The sequence below is a fragment of the Callorhinus ursinus genome, unplaced genomic scaffold, assembly GCF_003265705.2.
Source record: "Callorhinus ursinus isolate GAN/ISIS: 27379988/994484 unplaced genomic scaffold, GSC_fseal_2.0 scaffold75, whole genome shotgun sequence".
NCBI lineage: Eukaryota > Metazoa > Chordata > Mammalia > Carnivora > Otariidae > Callorhinus > Callorhinus ursinus.
Window position 1 is genome coordinate 3,837,865 of NW_027397137.1, and position 22,131 is coordinate 3,859,995.

The window sequence follows — 22,131 nt, forward strand, 5'->3', positions numbered from 1 at the left end:
TAGGGGCTGCACCTTCCAGGGCCTAAGGATGCATCAGGTTCATCGAGGCAGGTGCAGGGGAGGAGCCTGCAAGCCAAGTGGCTTTTCCGAGAATAAGGCTTGCCCTGCCCAACTTGGGGGAAGGTGATGAGGATCGAATGAGATGAGGAGGATGAAATGCTCTGGAAGGGCCACGTACTGTAGAAATGGAATGTGTATATTTAACTCGGGTTTTTAAATCACTGACCACATACTGCTTGATCTGTACAAAAAAATGCATGTTCCCATGTGTCAGTGATGTAAGGTCGTAATGCGGTGAACCCGCTCCCTGAAATGAAGAAGCGAACGAATAGAATCATTGTGAGGATCTGAGTGCGAAGATCTCTGTCCACACCTCAAATCCAACTGTGCAGAATTCAGCCTTGTAGGAGTTGAGGGTTCCTGGGCCGGTAGGAGGAGCAGGGAGACTAAACACTTACTACCCTGTGTTGCCTCCTAGAATGGCGGGTCCCGTGCCGCTGTCCAGCAGAGTGACTGATTCTCCAGGATCCCTTGCCTGCTGTTAAGTCATTTTTCTTCTTGGCTACTTTGGTGGGTGGAACAGCATCTCATGGTGCCTTCCCTTTGTATTTCCTGTGATTGTGTGTGAGGATAAGCACTTTTCCCCACAGGCTTATTCCTCACCTGCATTAACCATTGGTAATTATTTAGATCGTTTTTCTACAGGACACCATCCTAGATCAGTGAATGCTGTTCTCTCTTTCTGAAACATGATTCTCATGTTTCTCTATCTGGTGAACAGTTCTTCACCTTGAACGCCTCACCCAGAAGTAACCTCCTCGGGGACGCTCTCCTACCCGCTTCGAGCCCCTGGGTACCTCCCCTTCTCTCGGCTTCTATTGCAATCCTGGCGCGCTTGTGACTTGTGTTTCCAGGTCAGCCTCCCTACGTGCCCCAGGGCCTTGGCCTCCGCAGTCTAGCACAGAGCCTGACACACAGTCAAGGCTCACGTTATTAAAAATTACTAAGTGCTTTTGGCAAAATTGGTAAAATTCACTGAAGTATAAAGAAGAAAGTAAAGATGACCAGTAACCCTCACCTCCCTGGGACAGTCACTTACTGGCATTTTGGCGTGAATCCTTCCAGGCTCTTAAAATGCATATATATTTGTACTTAATTGGAATGGTTTCATTTATCACTCGCCATTATCATGTGCTATTATATGGTAAACACGTCAGAACTTCTTCAGAAGCGTTTTAAATAACTGAACAGTATTTCATCTTGAGGATATGTCAACATTATCTTGACTCAGTCAAGGTTTGAGGAAAGAATGAATGGAAATGTGTACTTACAGGTTTGAAGGAGGTAGGGAGCGTTACTTAAGGAGATTGTACTCCTTTATGTTATTAAGAAAATACCATTTCAAGGTCTTTTCTGGGTACCTCATTCATGCCTCCTCTGGGATGACCACCAAAAACACTTCCTCAGCGCTGGGCACAAGCCTTTCCTCTGCTTATGGCTCTGGTACCCCGGCTTGTTTGTACGTCTTTCTCTCCAGCCCGGGGCCTGGCTTTTAAAGATCCAGCTGATAGGGCAAGCCTCCAAGCAGTTGTGGACCAAATACGGTAGTAGTCAGGAGAACTGCAGAAATCTTTTCCCTCCCCCTCCACAAAGAGGAGAGCCAGGAAGATTTTAAACGGGTTGGTAGTTTAAGATTTCCTAGGACTGGCGTCCACGCCATATGAGCACTAAAACTTGGCCCCAAGAACCGGGCTGGGATCCACTTTGGGCCACGCTGGGCCCCCGGCTGCCAGCTCTGGGCATTGCGGCAGCTCATGAGCTTAGTGCTGTTTATTTCCGGCACTCGATGCACGGCCTCTGTGCAGGGATCCTCAGAGTTTCCCCGCTGAACAAGAACGGGAATGTACAAATCCTCATGTATGAAGCAAGTTCAGTTAGGTGAAGCTAACTTCATCTCACCAGCGCATCCCTTTGATTAGTTCCTTAGTATGTTCAAAATAGTATTGGATTCACAGAAGTTACAATATCAAAAAAATACGTGATTTTTTTTTTTCTAAAAGAGTTTTTACATTGTTGTAACCAGAAATTTTGTAACATGTTTAAGGATTTGGGAGGACTTGGGGGTTTTGTGGCTTGAAGCTCCCTGTAGTTTCATACCGACTAGATGGCGAGCTCCCTGAGAATGGCATCTGTCTTCTTCCTCTTTGTAACAAGGACGGTGTCTTCCGGAGCCAAGTGCTCGGGGACCGTACATTAGAGAAGACACCGAGGCCTGAGGCCTAAAGAGGGTCAGGAACGTTCCAAGGTGACACATGTAGCACGTGCTGCTGGGCACAGCAAGGATGCAGGTAGCACCCCTGCAGGGAGCCTGTGGGTGCAGGCAGCCAGGCCGCTCTGCTCCCTCTCCCCCGACATGGCAGGGCGCGTCCCCTCACAGATGCTCCTGCGTTTGCCAGCAGGAGGGTGGCTGCCACGTAATCCACAGGAACTTTATAGGCACATCTGGGTTTCAAACCTCCATTAGCTTTATGCCACGTAACCAAACCTTGATGGGACTTACATTAAAGATAGGCGGGAAATCAAACTCCATTTTCAGAAGAGAAATGGCAGATCAACCACGCGCGCTGCCAAAAGGGGCCCTGTAGCTCGTTCCCTCTTACGCCGGTGCCCAGGGCGTGTCGCGAATCCTTCCGTATTCATACCGACCCGCTGTGCCTTCCAGTGTTTAGAGTAGCCACCGCTTGGGAGCAGTCACTCAGCAGCAAGGTTTTCTCGAGTGTAACTCCTGCCTGCCAGGCTTGATTCGAGGTGGTAAGGAAGGATTCACTGATGGACAAACGAGTGAAAAAATCTCTGCCCTCGTGGAGCCCACATCCCAACACGTGACCTCCTTCACCCTCACGCCAGCCCAGGAAGTCCCAGGAGGACAGCTGGCGCTCGGGGAGAGGACAGCGATGTTCCTGCTCCCCCCCCACATGGGACTCACAGTAAGGGGGGGCCTGCAGGACGTGCTTAACGGACAGTGGGAGGCTGTCCATTCTGTTCGTTACCAACGACATTCATAATTGAACAAAACCCGCCTTGCTCGCCAGGTAGCGCCCCATGCTGCTGGACTTTTTGATGAGTGGAGATTAAAAATGAAGCTTCTCTTCTCCACGTTAAGCAAACAGGTTCTGATTTTACCTTTCCCTCCCTCTCTAATAATGTTCCGCGGTTCTCTGCTTTCTAAGCTTGGGGCGTTCTCTCAAGCTCTGAAGTTCGGACTCATCAAAGCGCCCTCCAGGGAGGCCCTCCCCAGGGAATGTCTGCTCCTTTCCCCAATGCACCCTGGCCTCGCCTCCGGGGTCCCTCGCAGACACCGAGCTCTTGGACAGAAGGTCCTTGTTTTAAACCTTACTCCTCGTTGCAACCGCGGCTCCTAGCACACGGTTTCTTTTGCACACAGGAGGGTCTCAAGCTTCATGGTTCTTTCTCATGAAAGACCGAACCTTCCAGAAGGTGTCAGAGTCGCCCCTTTCTCAATGCCAGGGGAAAGGAGTGACTCCTCCCTAGAAATTGGGGGACTGGGGGGTCGTGGCAAAAGCTGACCCTTCAGGTTGGAGCTGCCCACCTTTGTCCTCTCTCGGTGTCCCTCGGGCCACAGACACACCCCAGCGCACACACAGGTTGGCACCGATAGAAACTCACGATCTCATGACTGTCCTTCTCATGGCCAGCGGCACCTGCTGCCCTCCAGGCAGTGTTCCCGGCAGGTTCCCTTAAGTCCTCCTGATGTTCCTCAAACGCCAGAGGCTACCTCCTCCCTCTTCGCTTTCAGCCGCTGACTTTACCTTCCGCGACAGGGGCCGTAGGTAAGGGCTCCCCGCTCGTGCCGGCCCTCCTAAAATGGCCTCTGTCTGCATCTGTCCTTTTCCATATTGCCCCTCCTCCATCCTGGGGCTCATTCCTCCTCACGGGTTTTGGATTCCTTGTCTTTCTGCCTCTGGAGGGACCTGTGTCCTTTAAGCTGACAGCCCTACTCCCCTCTGCACTCCGACTCCCGTTGTCTCTTCTGGCTTCTGCAGGACGGGTGCCTCCTGAGAGAAGTGGCTGCTTCCGGGCCTGGGGCACCTGTGTGGGATGAGCTGAGGACATCGTGTCACGCCGGAAGGCAAGGACATTACCAAAGGACCAGGTCGTGGCAGGAGGACTCAGGAGCCAATGAGAGGAGCCTCTCACCGGGGGCCCCTGGGTGGTGCAGCCTGGTTGAGCATCTGACTCTCGATATCGGATCAGGATCTCAGGGTCGTGAGATCGAGCCCCGCGTCAGGCTCTGTGCTCAACGCAGAGTCTGCCGAGGATTCTGCCTTTCCCTCTGCCCCTGCCCCTTGCTCTCTCTCTCGCTCTCTCTCCCTCTCTCTAAATAAATTTTAAAAATCTTAAAAAAAAAAAAGGAGAAGCAGAAGCTCCCACCGGCCAAGATGGGCAAATGAGATGAGGGCGTATAACAAAAAGGCCGAAACAACACGAAAGGAAACTGCTCAATTGCTTTTGAAGACTGCTAGAAAACTAAGTCATTTTGACAAGTGGCAGAGAAAAGAAGGAATCCCGCCTTTATCCTGCCTTTTCCACCCGAACCACGCCTCAGAGTTGGCTAAGTAACCAATGAGGGCAAGTCTCTGTGGAAGTGAGCTACCAATAAACAAACAGAACTCGTGGGACTGGGCAGGACTTCTGTGACAGCCCTTCCCAGCGGCTGTGATTCTAACTTCCGAGGGAGAATGGACTCAGGCGGGGAACATCGACTGTCACCCATGCCGTGCTCCTCACTGCCCGAACCTGACCGCACCTCAGGGTCTCACCACCAAGTTCAGGAAGGGCAGGGGGCAAAAGAACACATTCGATCACCTCCCAAAGATGGAGCCAGCGCCGCGCAGGGTGTGGGAAACTGCAGGACAAATGGCCCAGCCCCTGCAACCACAGGGACAAAGTGTCAGGGGCAGAGAGAGAGAGAGAGAGAGGCACAGGGCAAATCTCCAGATGGGGAGACCCGGGGGACGCATCAGGGCAATATGTGCGCGGTCTGCACGGAGCCCCATTTAAAAACAAACAAAATAGAAGGCGAGAACATTGGTAGGACCGGCAGGGAGGCTGAGAGCACAGCCTGGGTATTTGATGCTGTTACGGGATTATTCTTGTTTGGGGGAGCCACGATGCTTGGGTTGTAGTGATGTTCGAAGCCATATCTTTTGGAGATACATACTGAAAATTTACAGATCCAATGCTATGTCTGGGACTTGCTGCAAAATACTCCTGGGGCAGGAAGGGGTTGAACAAGGAGGAAACTCGATTGGCCGTGTATTGGTAGTTGATGAAACTGAGTGATGGGCCCCTGGGGCTTCATTCTAGTGCTCGCTCAACTTCCGCATATGCTCGAAAATGTGCAGACATTCAAAACATGTCCTCCTCCTTCCCCAGGCCCCTCTCGAGCTTTGGACCCTTCTCTCCTCCCCAGGCACGGCCAGCCTTCCTGAAATGATTGTTTTATGCTGCCTCCTCTTCCTCACTCCCCACTCAGTCCTGCCCCACAGCGGTCTGCCTGCCCCCATGGAAGCTTCAGTCCCCCGTCTTCTGGGCGAAGCCTGTAAACCCTGACTTCTGTGCAGCCTCTGACTCTATGGCCCCCTCCATCCCTTTCTGGAAACTGCCTTCCTTGGGCCCTTGGACATCACCCTCTCCTGGCCTTTCCCATGACCCCATCCACAGCTTGCAGCCCCTCCTCTCTGCCTGGCCCTTAAATGTCCGTACCCCTGGGTTCAGTCTCGGCCTCCCGCCTGGGCAAGGTTCTCCTCCTCTGCTGTCCATTGCTGTCCATACCCGGTCTCCCTCACCAGCCTAGGGTTCTTCCAGGGACTCTAAAGCCACACCTCCAGCCCCAGTCAGCATCTCCACTGAGAGGTCCCCTGGGAACCAGATGCTCAACAAGTACAAATACATTCCTCGTCCACCTGCCTCCCAAGGCTGTATGTTCTGTGTCCCTCTCTCCACGAGGACTCCACCGTTCACTTAGCTGCCCAAGCCTGACACCTGGGGGCCAGCGCTGGCTCTGTTCTCTCCTTGCTCCCTAGACCTTTCTCCCACCCCTGCTCCCCAGCAACCATAATCTTGGGCCATTACCACTCCTCGACCAGCCTGCTGCCTTGCTTCCCAGGCTTTTGTGCATGCTGGGTTCCCTCTGCATGGACCGTGTCCCTTCTCTGCCCATGCTCTTGGCCAACCCCTTGTACGCTCCTGAGATGTTACCTCCTGTGACCGGCTAGTCTAGATCAGGTGACCCTCCTTTGTACCCAGTGTGTTCGCTGCTGTAACGTGTAACTGTGTTGTGATCGCTGGCTACCTGTGTGACCTGTTCCGTAACCGGATGCTCTCTCTGGGGCGAGGGGGATGGAAATCACGTCTGTCTCTGCCTCCTGGAGCTGCTCTGTGGCAGTGGGACTCCCTTGCCTCTTCCTCCCTCTTGGCTTGGGTCAGTGGGGGAGTGGGACTTAGTCGTAGGACTGTTCACTCCCTATTCCTTCCCCGCCGGGCCACCGCCTGACAGCCGCTACATCCCATCCCAAGCCCAGTCTGTCCCCGGCTCTGGCCGCAGCCTCAGCTCCCTGAGTCCGAGGAGCTGCTCACTTCCCCGGCCCAGCGTGCTAGCAGCCTCCTGATGTTGCTAGCTTGAGGGTGCATTCCCACACTGACCTCCCTACCCCCTGTGCCCTGCTTGACCTCTGTAGTGGCCCTGTGCCAGTCTGGTGCCCCCCCCCCCACACACACAAATTCTTGTCCTTCCCGGTACCGCAGAACGTGACCTTATTTGGAAATAGGGTGGTTGCAGATAGGCCAAGGTCCTATTGGAGTAGGGTGTGCCCCAAATCCAATATGACCAGTGTCCTTGTAAGAGGGGAGACACAGAGACACAGACACATGGCGGGAAGTGAACACAGACACGTGGGAAATGCAGTGTGATGGCAGATCGGAGCCATGCATCTACAAGCTAAGAAAACACCAAGGATGACCCCAACGCCGGAACCTAAGAGAAAGGCCTGAAACAGAGTCTTCCGTGGAGACTTCAGAGGGAGCACAGTCCGGCCGACACCTGGATCTCAGGCTTCTGGCCTCCATAACTGTGAGACCATGAATTGCGGTTTGAAGCTACCCGGTTTGAGGTACTTTGTCACGGCAGCCCTGAGACATGAATATAAGCCCCTTCCTCCCGCTCACATGAGTCTCCCTTTGAGGGGACTGGCCTATTCTTGCCACACGGCTTTTGCTCTATGAACTTTTCCAAAGTCAAGGCCTCTTGTTGACTCTGAGGCCTCAGTGCCCGGCACAGGACTGGCCCCTACCGGCAGTAAATACCTGTTGGGTAAGAATGAACGTGCCTCTCATTTGGTCTGTTCCTCCTTTACTGAAATAACATCAAAACAAAGTTAAAGCAAGCATGGATGTTTTGGGTTAAAGCAGAGGCCCACCCAGGGCCGGTGTGTTCAGCTGACAGCCCCATGTCTGTCCCCATTGGGTTCATCCATCTGGAACCCCGGCCCTGGGCTCAGTCGGTGTTAGCCCGAGGGCACAGCACCTCTGGCCTAGCACACCTTGTCATGACTTTGAAACACTGGATTGGAATTCACTCTATTCTCACAAGAAATCTCCGTATTACATGTCAAGGAAAGAAAAGGAAGAGCTGTTAGATTCTTTATCATTTCAACTGTTGTAAAACCTGTGATTGTAAAAAATAGCTTTAAAGTTACCTAGGGCACCTGGGTGGCTCAGTTGGTTAAGTGACCGACTCTTGATTTCGGCTCAGGTCATGATCTCAGGGTCATGAGATTGAGCCCCCTGCATTGGCCTCTGTGCTCAGGGGGGAGTCTGCTTGATATTTCCTCTCTCCCTCTCCCTCTGCCTCTCCCACGCGCGCGCTCTCTCTCTCTCTCAAATAAATTAACAAAATCTTTTTTAAAAATTTCTAAAAAGGTACCTAGTTGCACAGAGAAAGTATCTCAGTGGTGATGGCCCAGCTGTCCTCTCTGTCCTGAGCTTGCGTGCAGCCAACTTAACCATAAGACCTGGAATGTTCATCGAAGCAGTCACAGGTTCTCATTTCAAAGTGTGAACTGTTTTATTTGGAAGTGTTATACATCTCCCCTGCTACATTTTTTGGTGTTTCTTATAATCATATAAAAGATTAATATTTTATAAAAGATTAATATTTTAATCTTTTTGAAATTAAAAGACTAAATATTTTCAGCAAATATGCTATAGACCATCCTGGCCCCCCTCTGGGTTTCCACAGTGTGCCATACAAATATTTCCTCTGAGACAGCTTGCATACAGGGACTGCGGCCTTCTGAGTCAGGGCATGACCCTGAGTATCTCCCCAACTAGATTTAGAAGTAACTTAGTACCAAGTCACTGTGATAAGTCAGGATAAACTGGTTTCAGCTGCCCCCAGGAAATGCAGAGCAGGCCGCCCAAGAGGACAGAGATATTTGAGGCCCGGAGGAAAGGCTGAGGTGGGGCGGGCGTCACTGTGTGAGAAAACATGCCTCCTGGAGGCGACAGCACTGTCCCGAAGCTGGGGCAGGAAGCCGCAAGAGTGGGGTCAGACCTTGTCCGGCTACTAAGGGACCAGGTCTTGTTCCTGTGGGACAAGGGGCACCGTGAGGGGTTTCATCAGGAATGATAGGATCCCAGCTGCTTTAAGAGGGCAATGTGAGGCAGCTGTGAGTGGGTGTCTGAGGGAGAGCTTGGAAGTGGGGGGGGGCTAGTACACACTTTCAGTGAGAGAGCAGGAGCCCCGAGTAGAACCCATGGGAGTGCCAGAGGAGGGGTGGTTTGGGGAGAGATGGGAGCCAGACGGGGCTCATTTGGGGATCACCAAGAACAGATAGTAAGGAAAGGGAGAAAGAACTGGCCCAAGGGAGAAAGAACTTGAGAGGCCTGGGGCCATCTCCCTTGCCCGAGGAGGGGGCCCAGCAGGTGTCCTGTGGCTGAAACCTTGGGGCCCCCTGAGGCTGGCAGGTTTCCTTTCTGCATGGAGAACGCTTCTCAAAAGCCAAAGGGGACATTTGCGTGGCTCAGTCAGTTAAGTGTCCGACTCTTGATTTCCGCTCAGGTCATGATCTCAGGGTCCTGGGATAGAGCCCCGCATAGCATCTGGCTGGGCATTCAGTGGGGAGTCTGCTTGGAATTCTCTCTCCCTCTGCCCCACCCCCCTTACCTCCCCACCCCCACCCCTGCGCACATTCTCAAAAAAAAGCCAGAGAAGTGGTGCATTCTACACAACTCAGTGAACAGAAAAGGATAGCAGAGTGTGTTTTAGAAACAGAACAGGACAGGCCGCAGGGGAAACCGTGAGGCCTGGCAGGGGAGGAGGAAACCCTCTCCAGGCTGGGCTGAGGGAGACGTTGGGCGGGGCAGGCTGTGTGCCCAGACCCACTGTCCCTACAGACCTCTGGGCATTTACAGCGAGGCCTTGGATTGTTTTTAGCCATAAGCATTGTTTTTCTTGTTGTTTTGTTTTGTTTTTTATAACCAGGGGCAGCCTCCTTCCTGGAATTTCATCTGCCAAATGTGTTTTCTGCTTCACTTTGCTCCTCCTGGGAGGTTCAGTTCTGGGAGCTGGGCGCCTGGGCCCAGTTAGGATGCTCTGTGTCTACTGTGGGTGCCTGTAGGAATATAATCAGGCCCTTCTGGGGGCTGCCCAAGGTCAGAATGGGCCCGAAGTGAGAGTGGGATGTGATGGGAACTGCCTGTGAGGGCACCAGCGAGGTGCCATGGACGCAGGTGACTGGAGCCAGACTGGGCTTCTCCAGTCTAACCGTCTGAGGTTCGTGTCATGCACGTACAGGTGTGATTAAAGAAGGCTCAATAGAGCCTATCCGTGGGCCCCTTTTCACTCAGTACAATGCTAGTTTTATGATTCTGACCGTTGAGAAGGGGCAGTGGGAATAAAAGCAAGTAGACCAAGGCACACCCTCTTTAGCGCTGGGCCTTCCAGGGGGGCGCGTCGCTTTACCGCTTGTGGGTAAGACCCACCTTGAAGACTAAGGGCCCAGGGGGAGCTCCCTGTTGGCCAGTGGAGAACAAGCCAGTAACTGACCGCGAGCCCGCCGGTGCAAGGTGCAAGGACACAAGCCGGCCGCCAAGATCCCGAGCCGGGGGCGGCCTGGGGGCCCCAGCAGCCGGCGGGCGGGCAGCGCCACTCGCGTGGGCCCCCCCCCCCCGGGGGGGGTTTTGGGGGCCCCGGGGCGCGCCCCGGGGCCGGGGGAGGATCGGGGGGGGGGGGGGAGGATCGGAGGGGGGGGACGAGCCGGAGGGGGAGGGCCGAGCCGCCCGCCGCCGCCCCGGCCCCGGCGCCCCGCCGGCCGCAGGAAAGTGAAAGGGGCGGCGGGGCCGGCGGGGCCTCCGCGCGCCGCCCCAGGAAGTCGCGAGCAGGAAGCGCCCGCGGCGGCCGGCTCGGGCCGCGGCGCAGGTGAGGCGCGGGGACGGGGACAGGGCGGGGGGAGAGCGACGCGGGGACGCTCCGCACCGCCTGCACCCGCCGGGCCGCCGGCCTCGAGCTTTGCGGCCGCGCAGCACCTGCCGCGGCGGGGCGGGTCCCTGCGCTCCGGCCGTCCCCCGCCCCGCCGGCCTTTGTGCTTGGCCTGGGCCTGGGCCGGGGAGTCTCGACTCCCGCCTTGCCTCGGGCGGGGCCGGAGCGGAGCGGGGGTCCCAGGCGAGTGGAATCAGGGGCGAGCTGAGCGGTCCTGCGAGCGCCCCTCCCCACCCGGCCCCGGCCGCGGTGACAGCGGGGGTCCGGGGAGCCCGCGGGAGGAGCCCCGCGCATTGGCAGCCGCGCGCCGGGGCCGTGGGCGTGCCGCCGAGCCCGCCTCCCCCGGGGACCGGCCGCCGGGGAGGAGCCGGCGCTGAAAGCCGTCCGGGAGCCTCGGGGCGCTGGCGCTCTGGGCCTCTGGGCTGTTTGTTGCGCAGGTGGCTCCCCGGAGCTCGTGAGCCTCCCGGCCAGCAGAGTGACAGCATCCTTGTGGACCGATAGGAAAGCGCCCCACCTGCCCACCTCCAACCATCCGGCTCTTTTTTCCTCTTTCCCCCACCTTCCGGCGCTCCCGGCCCTAGCAGCCACGCCGCCCCTCCTGGTGACCCGGTGACCCACGGGACCGTCCGGATTTGCATTTGAACGGAGGACACCGGAAAGCTCCTGTACCCAGCCCCCAGGTTTGCATTTCTAAAGGTGGAATTCCAAAGCCTGCCTCTCCTTCCGTCTCCTGGGGCTGGGAGCTGGGAGCTGGCAGCTGGCAGCTGGCTGCGGGGAGGGTGCCTCCTGCCTGGGACCAGAAATTGTGGGAAGTTGAGTTGGTTAACTGTGTTAGATTTTCTCCCAGGCTCCTTCCTTGGTCTCCCTGTAGGTCAAGACTCCAGACCTTAAGTGTCTCACCATGTAGTCTTGGACCCCCATCTGCAGGTTCTATTTTGTGCATTCCCTTTGACGTTCAGTGTGTTGGTGGGGGAGAAGACAGTGGTGGTGCAGATAGAGGAGTCCTTTCTGTGTTTAAACCACAGGAAAGAGATAGTGGCCACTGTCAGTAATGTTTAATATGGAATAGAGCCTTTAAAGTACAAACCATAGAAAGTATTTTCTCTCAAAAGGAGGTTGTATTCATTCTCCCCCTACCCCATTTTCTCCTCTCTCTGTCTTTCCAGGAAAAAGAAATAACTTTTGGGGGGGACATGCACCTCCCAGCCAACTTTGCCTTAAAATAAGATCCACTTTAGAAACTCTGTCTTTAAGTAGATCATTTAAAATCTGCACAGGGCTGCTGAGATGATTTACAGCAGCGTTCCATTCTGGGAAGACCATTTTCAGTGTTACTCGTGCCAAGACTTTCAGTCTTAACTCTTGTCGGAAGAGTGCAGGGAGCTGCTCTGGGTGGCGGGTCACCCGCGGGCGGCCCGAGGGCCCGGCTCAGGGAGTGTGTGTTTGTCTCCGGTCATTCCTCTCCTCGTTGCCTGGCTGGGGCTCTTTCAGAAGACGGGTATAAAAACGTGTCTGTTACGGATTTTGACTGAGCTGCTCTGGGAGGAGGGTGGGAGCTGAAGTCCCTGTCTGATGGTAGAATGACACTGGGTGGTGTGACTTCTCTCCTGGATTGGTGAGTCCCAGAAGCCCCTATAAAGAGCGACTAGGGAAAAAAGTATGTCTTCTTTGCAACTGGGCTGTACACCCAACACAGGGTGGCAAGCAAGTGCCCCGCCTCGTTCCCCTGTGCTCTCCGGGGGACACGGGACAAGCCGGAGGAAGAGAGTGGCTGAGAGAGTGTTGACCTGAATTTGCGCAGTGTCCGGCCCACCGGGCAAGCTGCCCGTCCTCGTCGGAAGGGAGTGCCATGCCTCACGGCGGGCCTCACAGGGCTTGGCGGGCTCTCCATGCGATTCAGTCGGTGCTTCTCCGGGGCCCCTGCCCGGGTTCCGGAGGAAGGAGTCTCATTAAATTGAGCTCTTAACATCCCAAACGTAAAATCACTACCTTTACGCAGCTTAACAGCACTTCTCTGGGAATTACAGGACTTGCTTTCACCCATTTCACAGGGGAAGCCCCTGCAGTTGTTTTAAAAAAGAAATTGAGATGGTCTTCCCCTGCTGATTTCCAGGGCCTTCTGGATTTTTTTGTTAAATTACAGGTTTTACCACAATCGAGGTTGATTGATTGATTGATTCAGATGGCAATAGAATATTCCTAGACAAGCCACACCTAGTGGACAGAGGGAGAAAGTGGACTCCGACCACCCATTTTCAGACCCTGAAAAACTTAAATCAAATCCTTTACTCTGAAGTCACCGTCACAAAACTGTTTCTCAAAGTATATGGAGCCCCAAAGAGGACCACACTCATTTTGAGCGGAGTTTTAGTAAAATATTCTTTACATCTAGATTTTGAGCAGAAACATCTTCGAAGCATTTGCGGAGACTGGTTTAACATCTCTGGAGCACTTGCTCTGTGCTGAGTTTGAACCTAAGTCTTGGGAGTGGGGCAGCCACCTGCAGCCCGGGCTCCCTCTCTAGCTGCTATTTACAGAGCTGCTTCTACCCACCAGGCCCTGGTGCTAAGGGCTTTCCATGGATGATTTCCTTTCCTCTTCCTAAGAACCCTAAAATGTAGGTGCCTAAGGTCAGCTGCGGCAGTTGGTGGGGGGGGGGGGGTGGTGGGGGGGGGGGGGGGGGTGGCAGCAGGCTGGCTGGCTGGCTGGCCGAAGCAAAGGTCTAGTTCTGGCTGGGGCACACATACCTCCCTGAGAGAGATGGAGGGGTCAGGGTCAGGGGTCCTGGGATGAAAACGCCCCAAGGATTTTGACTTTGTTGCTAAAGCATGCAGGGAGGTCCTTGAAGAAGGCGCAGTGTGTGGAGTGGGGAGGGCTGGAATGAAGGGGGGGGGCGCCCAGGCTCTTAGGAATTTAGCTGGAGCCTTCCAACAGAGCTATTTGCTTTGCTTGTCTGTAACCCCAAAGAAGTTCTTTGAAGACATTAAATAAATTTCAGCAGGTTTAAATTGAGATGCATGTTTACTCAAAAGTAGCTTAAAAAAAAAAATCATATAACCGGTGAATTTTCAGTAAGTATTAAGACAGTATGAGCTATGCTCCTGCATGCACGGGATTTGCATTTTGCATTTGCATGGTGTTATCTAATGCATTGGTCCAAAAGATTCCACGTTGCCAAGCACAGAGGACAGACTGAAAAGTACCACGTCCTGAGGTTGGCTTTGGGACAGGAGACCAGGCCTCCCTGCCCATTCCTTCCCGTCTTGCTCTGCCTTCGGCCCTGACTTCAGAATGGGGTCATTTCCCATGACCTCTGAGTGACCACAGGAGATGAGGTATCAAGAGGCAGAAACACAGTCAGGTACCTTCCCACAGCAGGAGATGCATTTCATTTCAGTTGCAAGGCCACAGTGAAATGATTGGTTTGCTGACCTGCCATCTTGCCCAGGCCCGTGTGCCTCTCTGTTAGTGTGGCTCAGCATGGCCTGGTCCACAGGGGGTGGAGTTGAGCATGTCCCGTTCCCTGGCATGCTCTGGCAATTGAGCACATGGTGTAACCACTGGGCACGTTACTGGTTTCACATGAATATTAATATTAGTTCCATAGAGTATTGTGGTTAAGAGGGAACGGGATGATCTGTAGATGTCTCCCAGATGGAGAGGGACTCTGGGTCTCTCTATTCCTCATCAGAACACCAGGTGGAATTCATGTCTGTGATTTTTGAGCAAGCCATCCCTGAGGGTAGACATTCTACCTCCACCCAGTAGCTCTCATGGGGGGCAGTTCCCTGTCAAGCTGGAAGCCCCGCTTTGATCTGGGCTGGCTGACACCTGCACTGGATGTTACTTCTGCCAGGGACTCCCACAGTGTCCCTCTTGGGACACCTGACTTTTCCGTTCCTCATTCTCCTTGTAGAGAGCCAAGCCTCTGCCCGAAGGAAGAGGGCAAGCGAGACCCTGCAGGACACCTCAACGCACCTTCCAGTCCGCAGGAGCTGCAGGGGCCAGAGAGAAATACTGGAGCCAGGGTTGATCACCTACGCATGAAGCATCTTCTCTTGTGACCAGAGCTCCGTGGTCTGTGCAGTGTAAATGGCTCCACTCCCCCCCGGCATTCGCTTCATCATCTCATTCTCCCGGGATCAGTGGTGAGTGTTGGCTCGTCAGTCCTGTGGCCCGGTGCTGTGTGGAGGTGCGGGCCCTCGCGCACCCTATGTCATTATATAACATGCACACAGATGCCTGGCCTCCCTGCGTGACTGTTGAATGGCTTATCGGTGGTGGCAACTGTGACTGGGAACGTTGCTAAGTTGTCCTCTGTCTTTGGTTTTCAGTAGTTTCTATAATAACCACGGTGTCCCCAGAAAAATGACCACTGGCTACTGGCAGGATTATAAAATGGCTGTGGGGGAGATAAGTATATGAACCCTGAGCCCAGTGAGTGGCTTAGCCGGGGCCGAACTTGCTGAGAGAAAATGAAATCTAAACAAGTTAGATGCAGACCAGAACACCGCTTCCTGTTCTGAGAGCAACCTCACCTCGCATGCTCTGACGGCCCTTCTCACCCTGGGTTCAGATCTCCCACCCTCCTCAGAGGGAGAAGAGGAGAGACCCTGCCCTCTAGGGCCAGCTTCTCCATCCTCAAACCCACCCCCAAAAGTTCCTCTTCCCTGTTGATCTCTACTGGGAAGGAATAAGTTTTCCTCTATCCTCTTAGGCTCTTTCCTTAGGGGCATGCCAATTAAACTACAGAAAAACAGATGTGATCACGTAGGTAGGGGAGGTCACCGAAAAATGTGACTCGGAGGGCTTATCTGCCATCTTAATAAGGGAAAAGGAGGAGGAGAAGGGCATGCATGGAAAAACAAATGACTTTTTGGAAAGGTTAAATGGGCCCCTCTGGGAACAGATGGGAGATAAGATAGTGCTGTGGCAGCCTCCGTTTAGGTGTGCTGGGGATTCTTCTCATTTCCAGTAAGAAGAGTCTTCTCCCCTGGTTACCCCCAGGGAGGGGTTTATGACACTTGAGTTCTTCTAGGTGGCTGTGCTTTTAGGCAGATGAGAAATTTCAGGAACTCAAATGCCTCCCACTCGAAATCGTTCCTGTACCATAGTGGCATATTCTGGATCCCTTCATCTCTGCCATGACAACCCACTTGTGGCCACCACACTCTTATTTGCTTCTCAGGCTCCTGCTGGTTGGTGGGCACCCACAGGGCCTCAGGTGTGACTGCAGACCCCTGCCTCCCTTCCAGAGCAGTTCCCTTGTCATTTCATGTCTACCAGTAACCTGGCCACAAGCTTTAGACACTTACCTTTCCATCTAGTGGGTGCTGACCTTCAGTTTCCTTGTCTGTTTTGGAACTTTATTTTGATATAATTTTCAAAATCACAGAAGAAAATTGTAGGAATATCACAAAGAGCTCCGTGGAACTCCTGTATATCACAAATCCTTTCTTTCTTTCTTTTCTTTCTTTGGTTGAGGCACTGGTGGAGCAGGGCTTCTCACACTTTAGTACACATGTGCATCCCCGCCCCCCAGGACTTGTTAAAATGCAAATGCTTACTCAGGAGGTCTGGGGTGGGGCCTGAGAATCTGCATTTCCCAGGGGATGCGGTGCCCTGAATCCCCAGACCACACTCTGGGTAGCAAGGATTATAGAGTATGTGTTCCATCTCTGCCTCAGACTTGCTCTTTGACCTTTACTTTCTAGATCCCAGCTTCCTTCCCTGTAAAGGGAGAGAGTTGGCTTTAACATTTCTTTGAAGGGCTTTATATCTTTTTCCCAGCAGGCCTTGCCCTTCCTAACAACATCTTGATTTCCTTTGGGGACCTGACTTCCCTCCTTTTTGTGCAGTTGTGGGACTGATGCAGGCTGGCTGGGTGGAGGTGACCCAGAGGAGGGCCCCGCGGGACGAGCCAAGAAGGCCCTCGGCTTCGTGCAGGATAGAAATCAGACATGAACCTAGAGGGAAGTAAGAACAGAGTCTATTGAAGATACAGAGAGAGTGTGGATCCAGACAGAGCGTTTGGGAGACTCCGAAAGGAAAGAAGAGTGAGCCTCATGTTTGCTTGGGGCCTGGGGTTTTTATTGATGATGGTCTGGCGCCTGTGTCTCCCCATTGACCCAGGAACAAAGACAAGGGTTCAGCTGTCCTCCAAAAGTCACTTAGGCCTTGGAGCCAGGGGTCTTGGTGAGTCTGTGGTCTTGGAAAAGTTCATGACGACTCCACCCAGTCACTCCTTAGATGTTCTCTGTTGTGCTGGAAGACTCCAAAGAAATCATTAACTCCTTGACGTTTACAAGGAGGACATAGTTATCTGTTCTGGGACAGATGTGTAAGGCGGGGATGTAGGTCCTAGCAAAAATAGACGCAGGAAAAAGAGTGAGAAAAACAGTTTTTTATGGGGTTCCTTTAGTTTCCCTATCTCAGTAGGCGGGTAAGTCTCAGGACTTTGGGGTTCATTATGGAGGCCAGCGGTGGCCCCGGAGGCCCTGTTACCATGACCTTTCTCCTTAGCCCACATCCCCCAGGAAGCAGACTAGGACCCTGGGTGGGCTACGGGTCTCTCTCCAGGGATGTTGAGTCTTGAGTGGAATACACCTAGGGTAGAGGGACTATTGAATGCAGCCAGTCCAGCTGGGGGCCAGGGCTCAGCTAGCAGACACACCTTCACATTCTGCCTCATTTGCTTCTCCCTCCACCCTCTGTGTGTGTGTGTGTGTGTGTGTGTGTGTGTGTGTAGATGTATACACACACACACACTTTTTTTCTGAATCATTTGAGAGTCAGTTGTAGGCATTATGCCCTTTTATTTCTAAATAGGTTAGTGTATTTCCTATGAATAAGACATTCTCCTGTAACTGTGCCTGAAGGTCAGAATCAAGAAATATAACATGATGTAATACCATGATCTAATCCACAGTCCATATCCAGAAGTTATATCAGATGTCCCATAATGTCTTGTCCAGTGTCCCCTGGTCCAGGACCCCATCCAGAATCACATGTTGTCTTCAGTTGTCCTGTGGGTTTAGTCTCCCTTAATCCGAAACTGTCCTTTGGCCTTCCTTTGTCCTTCATGACCTTTACATTTTTGAAGAATACCAGCCATTTATTTTGTAGACTGCTCCTTGTTTTGGGTGTCTAGTTAGTATTTCCTCTTGATTAGATTCAGTTAACGTTCTTTTGTCAGGAACACCACAGAAGGGAGATAACTTCTCACTGCTGGGTGAAGGAGCTACGAATGTGGGTGCAGGAGGGGCTGGATGGGTCAGGTGCTGTTGGCTAGGAAATAACGTGATCAGGAAGTGCTGGAGAAATGGATACATATGGTTCTGCTCTGTGTTTGATGTGTGTGTGTGGTATGTGTTGTGTTTGATGTGTGTGGTGTGGGTGTGTATATGGTGTGCGTGTGTTTGATGTGTGTGATATGTGTGGTATATATGTGGTGTGGTGTGTTTGTGTGTGTGCGTGTGTGTGTTATGTATGTTGCATGTGGGTCACGTGCCCTGCCCCCCGCCTGCTCAGAGGCCGTGGGAACAGCAACACTCAAGTGGCGGTGAGCACCATGCAGCCGGATCTTGGTCTCTATGTGCCGTCTCCCACAGAGGGAGCCAGGCTTCCTTGGAGACTGGGCCGATGTCAGGGCTGTGGGGCAGCAGGCAAAGTAAGATGAGCCGGGAATATCTGGTACCAGAAAATAAGGAGGTGCTTGAAAACGAAGGGGCTCTCACTGGCTAAGTCTAGAGTGACTTGAGATTTAAAACAAATGATACTAGTGATGGATTAGCCCGTTGAATAAAATAACCTCGTGAGCGCTCACTGCTGTAAGTAAGTGTGTGCACAAGGGGGAGAAAGGGAGCCCCCCCGCCCCGTGGATCCCTGCCGCTGAGTAGAGCTGCGGGGCCTGGCTGGCCTGCTCCCGTTCCGTGACCGTCAGAAGCTCACACTGTGGGGGAGACTGGAGGACAGGGTAGCCGTGTGGGCTCCACGTATGTCCCCACAGACTGCATATTAATTACACAGGGGAAAGTGTCGCTTCCCTGAGGGGCGGACAGGGGCAGAGAGCCCCTTAACCAAGTGGTCAATGCCAACGTCACTGACATCCTGTCTCTGCTTTAGGGTGCTCTGGAAAGGACTCACATCATAGCTGTGTGTGGTTTCCTTGTTCCCAAGTTAAGGATGGCTTTGGACTACTTTCTATGCCAGGTCCTAGTGCCCAGTTACTCTCCATCTGAAGTATTTGTTTCTCCTCACTTGTATATGACTCTGATAAATAACACCCCAGCAAGGAAACAGATACTGTGCCCTGCATCGCTCAGGCTGAAGCAGGTTGCTGTTCATCTGGGGGCACGTGCGATGTTCAGGAACATGTCTAAGGAGACCCTGCGGGTGCACACCTGTCCTGGGCTGGCATTGCCGAGATGTGCTTTTGTTTTGCTAGAAACGTCACGTTAACCCCAGCGCTGGTCTTGTCGTGCTTGTAGATGCGAGCAAGGCTACCCCCAGACATAACCACAGGGTAAGTGGCACACCGAGGAGCGAAAGGGTTCAGTAGCTCACCTGTAGTTGTACGTGTTTAATGTTTCCAAGCCTAAATGTGACACCGAACAAAAAGACAAGTGTCGTCTTGCATTCGTGTTCCTGAGGCTGCTGTAGCAGCCCCGCACACAGCAGAAGCTGCGAGTTAAGAGACCCAGGCATCGGCGGGGCTGCGTGTCTCTGCAGGCTGCAGGGGAGGGTCCCTCCTGCCTCTTCCAGCTTCTGGGGGGGGCTGGCGGTCCTTGGCCTTCCTTACCGTGGCTCTGCCTCCGCAGTCACTTGGCCGTCTTCCCTGTCTGTCCCTGCATCTTCATACGGCCTTTATAGGGACGTCAGTCATTGGATTTAGGATCTCATGTGATCTGAGGTCATACATGGGTTCAGGATGGCCTCATCTTAACTAATTACATCCACGGGACTTGATTTCCAAATAAGGCCACGTTCTGATGGACTTGAATTTGGAGGGGCACAGGATTCAACCCAGTGCAAAATGGATAAGAGAAAACAAATATCATCCACAATTCTGCTTCATAAAGGATATAGGAAGACAGAAAATGAGGTTAGAATTAATTACAAAGTGGGAAAAAGAATCAGGAAGGTTGTGTAGGACTTTGGTCCCATAACCCCGGGGAATCCCACAGAGGTAAAATGTCTGCTCAGTCTCCAGGACAGGTAAATTGACACGGCTGCTGTGGTCAGACCTTCTGGAGGGGAACAGTCAGCCTGGGCTGCTGGCTGTTCCCCCCACCCCCCCCCCAATCCCATGTAAGCAAGATGAGGAAAGGCAGGGAGGAAGGACAGATTTGGAAATAGGGGAACTAGAGTCGGCCCTGATACTGGCTAAATAGATAGCGTTTTCCTGTTTAGGAGACGTAGGTTCTGTCTCCAGGAAAATTCTAGTATACTGTGTAGGTTCACCCGTTGCCCTGACTTCGGGACAGCTTCTCCCAGAGAGCCCTGCCAACCTGTGGGCAGTTACCTGCCCCAAAGAGGCTGATTCATCAAGGAAAGTTCAGTTCAGTCTGGAACCATGCACTGCCCCCTCTGTGGCCCCTTTACTCATGGGGCATCCCCCCAGCGAGGGACAGTCAGGGGAACCTCCTTCATCCCACTGGGCCCTGTGCTGGTAAGAGCTACATGTAGAGATGCCCTTTAGGGAAGGAGGCAGCAGCCTGGGGAATGAACGTGGAGGCCCAGGGAAGGAGGATGGCAGCCCAGAGGTGGAGGCTGGAGGCCCAGGTGGGCCACTCAGTCCCGATAACCTAGACAGACTTTACCATCTAGGAATGCACATGTATCAGGGCCCCTGGGGCTCTTCAGACATGATCTGGACACACAGAGGAGCTCTTTATTTCTGGGCTTATTTATTCTATTTAATAAATACGTTAATGTCAATAAGGATCAACGATTTGTGCATAGAATATTCTATTTATGTCTGGTTTGAGACTAGAGAGCATGAACCCAAGGCCCATTGAAGTTGAGCCACTCTCTCAAAATCCTTACCTGGGTGACGATGAAATTCACATTCTCCTGGTTGATAGTACACCTGTGAACAGGTGTCAGGTAGCATCCTCGAGGGCTCCAGATTCTTCTCTGAGACTCCGATCTGGGAGGTGCTGGGGCTGACTCGGTCCCAGAACTTTGTTCATGCTCCTTGTGGAGATTGCAGAAGGGAACCCTGTGCCCAGGTGGGGTCAGCTCCGGGTCCCCACAGAGCTGGAGCCCTGCCTTGTGCCCTTCTGCCACCTGTACCTCCTCCGTGGGTGACTGTCCACTCGGGCGGGCACTCTGTCTGAAAGTCACTGGCCTTTTCAGGCCAGGAACAGGCAGGTTCTTCGGCGGTAAGGGCTGTGCCTCCTGAAACGAGGGGCCGGCCTTGCCTTCCTGGGGGGGCCCCTGCTCTCCTCTCTTGCCACGCTTCCGGATGACCTCTTTTCTTCTGCAAGAAGTACTTTTCTAGAGAGTGGGTCAAACTTTGAGGCTGGAATGAACCTTTCTCTTCTTGCCCCAAGTGTCTTTTCTCTAGTCTCTGATTCATTTGTCTTACTCTTGGGCTGTTTTTCGCATAAACCAAGAAGAGCAGCAGGGCCTTAGGCCAGGCTTTCTTACGTCATCAGCCTTGTTCATAGCGTGTCTGCGTCACTGACTTTCTCCTGGAGGTCAGGGAGATATTTATATTCCTGCCTTGCATGTATCTTTCGAAAAAGTTGCACAGAAGCGAAAAGTAAAAAAATAGATAGGATCTTAAATGCCCAGGATATGGGCTTACAAGAAATTTGCAGGTAATTCTCTTACAAACCAGTTAATGGTTTCTTTCTGTCTACTCTGTGAACTCTGTTCACTTCTGCGTCCCAAATTTCTCTTTGATTATGGTTATTTTTTTTTAAGAATATTTAAACAGTTTCAATTGCACAAAGCAAAAGTGGCAAAATTTTTAAATGTAATATTATGGTGATGTTGCAAATAGGATAAATAATTGATATAGGACTAAGTGAATAATACACAGCCTAGGACAATTTAAAGTAGTTATAATGTATTGTTTGTTTGTTTTTTAATTTATTTATTTTAGTCATGGTAAGTGCACTCCTCCTTCATCCCCATCACCTAGCTCGCCCATCCTCCTGCCTACTCTCCCTCCGGTGACCATCACGGTGTTCTCTAGAGTTATGAGTCTGTTTCTTGGTTTGTGTCTCTCTCTCTCTTTCTTTTTTTCTTCCCCTTCACTCATTTGTTTTGTTCTTAAACTCCACATATGAGTGAGACCATATGGTATTTGTCTTTCTTTGACTTTTTTCACTTAGCATAGTACTCTCTAGATCCATCCATGTCATTGCAAATGGCAAGATTTCATTCTTTTTTAGGGCTGAGTAATATTCCATCGCACACACACACACACACACACACACACACACACACACACACACACACCACTTCTTCTTTATCCGTTCATCTCTCTGTGGATACTTGGGCTGTTTCCATTGTCTTGGATACTGTAGATGACACTGCTATAAATGTAGGGATGCACG

At 52.5% G+C, this 22,131-nt stretch overlaps 1 protein-coding gene across 4 annotated transcripts in view; it reads left to right on the forward strand.

Moving 5' to 3' along the window:
* Nucleotides 1-482: 482 nt before the first annotated feature.
* The window catches only part of SLC37A1 (solute carrier family 37 member 1), a 72,047-nt gene continuing 50,398 nt past the window's right edge, over nucleotides 483-22,131 (forward strand). The window contains exons 1-3 of one of the 4 annotated variants that reach the window (XM_025863378.2): nucleotides 10,362-10,501; nucleotides 11,143-11,241; nucleotides 14,478-14,709. In XM_025863378.2, coding sequence (XP_025719163.1) covers nucleotides 14,654-14,709 — 56 coding nt within the window. In that variant the 5' untranslated portion in view covers nucleotides 10,362-10,501; nucleotides 11,143-11,241; nucleotides 14,478-14,653. Of the gene's footprint in view, nucleotides 541-10,361; nucleotides 10,502-11,142; nucleotides 11,242-14,477; nucleotides 14,710-22,131 lie in introns of those variants that run through there. The other 3 variants (XM_025863377.2, XM_073887023.1, XM_025863379.2) reach the window with 3 other exon arrangements.